The sequence below is a fragment of the Austrofundulus limnaeus genome, unplaced genomic scaffold, assembly GCF_001266775.1.
Source record: "Austrofundulus limnaeus strain Quisiro unplaced genomic scaffold, Austrofundulus_limnaeus-1.0 Scaffold12, whole genome shotgun sequence".
Lineage (NCBI taxonomy): Eukaryota > Metazoa > Chordata > Actinopteri > Cyprinodontiformes > Rivulidae > Austrofundulus > Austrofundulus limnaeus.
The window spans coordinates 2745035-2747847 of record NW_013952414.1 but is presented as its reverse complement, the minus strand read 5'-3'; the positions used below and the strand labels follow the sequence as shown (position 1 = coordinate 2747847).

Genomic DNA, 2813 nt, shown 5'->3' with positions numbered 1-2813 from the left:
CCCCCACCCCCCACCTTGAAAAACACTGGACTAAACCACCACGTTGACCTAAATATTTCTGTGAAATTAATTATTTAGTAAAAATATTCTTACTTTATTTTGTTCCTCTGTTGTTCAGCTATTTGTCGAAGCAGTTCCTGCTTGTACTGTTCCTTCTTCAGTTGAATGATTGTCTGGTCTTCTGTTGCTCCTGTGTAACAAAAAGTACAAATTAAGGGCAGTCATCTGCTCTTCTGAAGCAAAATTGATCAATTTACCAATCATGAGTCCGGTTGCAGACTCGGCTTTGTCTTTGTAGGTAACAGGTGTGGATCTTGTAGCTGTCCTCATGCTGTCTGGGATGTGTTTACTGCTGCACAAAGACACACAAAGAGAGACACGCAACAGGAAGCATGCGTTTAASCGTGCGGTGCAGTTTGCCTCCGAGCCACGCCCAGCGTTAATTCAACGCCACACATCGAACAACCGGCCTGCTGAGCATCCTGCACTAAAAGTCAGAGTCAACAATAAAGCCTTGTGTTTAATCAATACAGCCTCCTCTGATGGAGCCAGGATCTGCACTGGTTTGCCTGGAGCTGGATCAAAGCCCAGCCTCAATCAWAGCCAGTAACACATCACTGACAGGAAATTATCCTAATGGCCTCAAACCGTACAGCAGGGCTGAGAAGTGCTGAAAAGCAATATCTGAGGAGGGAAGCCATTACTAGCCCTGACTTGTTACGGTTAGTATTTGTTGCCTTTTTTAACTGATTCTGTACATTTGTGGAGGTTTTTGTTTTGTTTTTGTTAAGAATCTTTACCTAAACACATTCAGGAAAATAAATTTGAACCATGCAAGAGGAGTTATTCAGGAATCAGTTCAACCACTCTGAAGCTAGTTTTTTTTTGTTTGTTTTGTTTTGTTCCTGCTCTCGGAGGAGTAAGACGCTTTTTCCCTCTCTCCTGCCCAAACTTATCTTTCCCTGCTTCGCTGCTCAGAGCCTCCTCTACGTTTTCATCCGAAACTAGAAATTATGGATATTTTTATTTTTACGGATTTGGTTAGCTGGTATCTTAAAAAAAATTTGGAACGAAGTTTTCTTCCATGGGAGGACATGTCAAAGGTGGGACCWCTGTTCTGCTCTGTTCTGGATATGTATTTGGATTCTGATCACTGGATTCTACAGATTGGCCTGGTGGTCTYCWGGTGTTCTACAAAACAGTGTCGGTGGCTGTTCATCTCCTGGCTGCCAGACCAATGTGAAGGATTGCTGTTCTATCAGCACTCAGACTTTAGCTTCGAGCGAGCTGAACTCTGTCTGCAAGCGGTTCTGCTGAGGGTCGCGGGCCGGCTGTGGTTCCTGGACTTTGCTGGCCAGATGGAATTGATCTGGGAGAAGCTGAGAGCTCGGCTCGACGAGATTGTCCACATTATTTGTCTGATTGGATTCACCWCATTGAGTTTTACCAGCAGACATGAAGGCAGATGGAAAATTGTTATTGTCTGCATGACCCAAAAAGTTTTCTTCTGTTCCCAAAACAATTGATTACAGAATCTGGCTCTTCTGCTCTCCTTGAGCTGTGGAACTAAATCTTCCTGGATGTTTACGTCGATTGAGGGTCTGCCCCTCACTTCCCTCCCTCTCACACCCGTCTGTGATCTGGTTCCTGGAGCAAGCTGAGGGCCGCACAAACAGTTACCATCAATATTATGGACTATTGCTGCGCGTGTTTTGGGGACTCGATTCTTCAGGCTCATTTTTCAGATATTCACACAAGCGTACAACACTCATGGCTTCAGATACACACACCCCTAAACTCACTTACTCCTCTGGCTAATAAATCTGCTCCATGCAGAGGTTTTTTTATAAACACCATAGTGTGTCACATTATTGATGTAATATGATGTTTTGTTTTGTTCCCCCCCTCATCTTCCCTTTTGTGGTTTTTAGTTTTTCTTTTCAGGGTTGCGCCTCCTCGTGATGTCTTCATGAAGATGATCCTTGCTCTGTGCAAGGTCAGAGGCAGCATGACCCAGAGCACCTGTTCTCCTATGTTTGTTATGTTCTGTCTTTTTGTGAATGGGTGTTCTGAACTGTAATTTCATTGTGCTCTGTACAATGACAATAAAGGTCTGTCTTATCTTATTATCTGATATCTTAAAAAAGAAGAAAAAGGGTTCCTCCTTACTCAGACTCCAAAACMAGATCCTTGTTGTTCTGATGAGAAAGAACAGGAGCCTCCATCACATATAGGTCCTGAAAGTCTCTGTCATAAAACAGACGAGACAAAAAAACTCAGCAAAGAAAGAACAAAGCCYACAGTTTCTCCCTGCTGCAGCTGATCGAACAATAAGTTTCATTTCTAAAAGCACCTGTCCACTCTGTGTTTTTGTGTTCTCCTCTCCTCTTTAGGCTCTTTGTCCTGCCTCCTTCGGCGACTGAAATCGAAGCCTTGCTCTTCGTCTGTGCACAGCTCCTCCTCGGAGCTGCCGAGCTCTCTCGGTTTATGGATTTGCCATCTCCTTCGCCTGGGAGGACCGAGACTCCAAGCGCTTCCTCCCGCGTCCCCCGTCTCTGTCAGAGTGGCAGCATCTCTCCTGGAGGCAGGGAGCTCCTTGTGAGGAAGRGGAGTTTGGGGATTGTGGAAGGGAAGATGTGGACCTTGTGAAGTTATTCTCACATCAGATGCTTGAAAATGTTCCTGCTGAAAAACGAGAATGAAAGCATTCATTACATCCTGGTGGCCTAAGAGAAGCAAAATATACACTCACCGGCCACTTTATTGGGTACACCACGCTAGTAACAGGTTGGACCCCCTTTTGCCTTCAGAAC

General features: G+C 44.8%; 1 protein-coding gene across 1 annotated transcript in view; it reads right to left on the bottom strand.

The window, feature by feature from the left end:
• cspp1a (centrosome and spindle pole associated protein 1a) overlaps positions 1 to 2813 on the bottom strand; it is a gene marked incomplete in the record, with an annotated part of 14327 nt that overhangs the window by 9878 nt on the left and 1636 nt on the right. Inside the window, 4 exon segments of the mRNA XM_014002297.1 lie at positions 94 to 190; positions 258 to 352; positions 2170 to 2247; positions 2354 to 2685. Of these exon segments, the coding sequence (XP_013857751.1) occupies positions 94 to 190; positions 258 to 352; positions 2170 to 2247; positions 2354 to 2685 (602 nt within the window).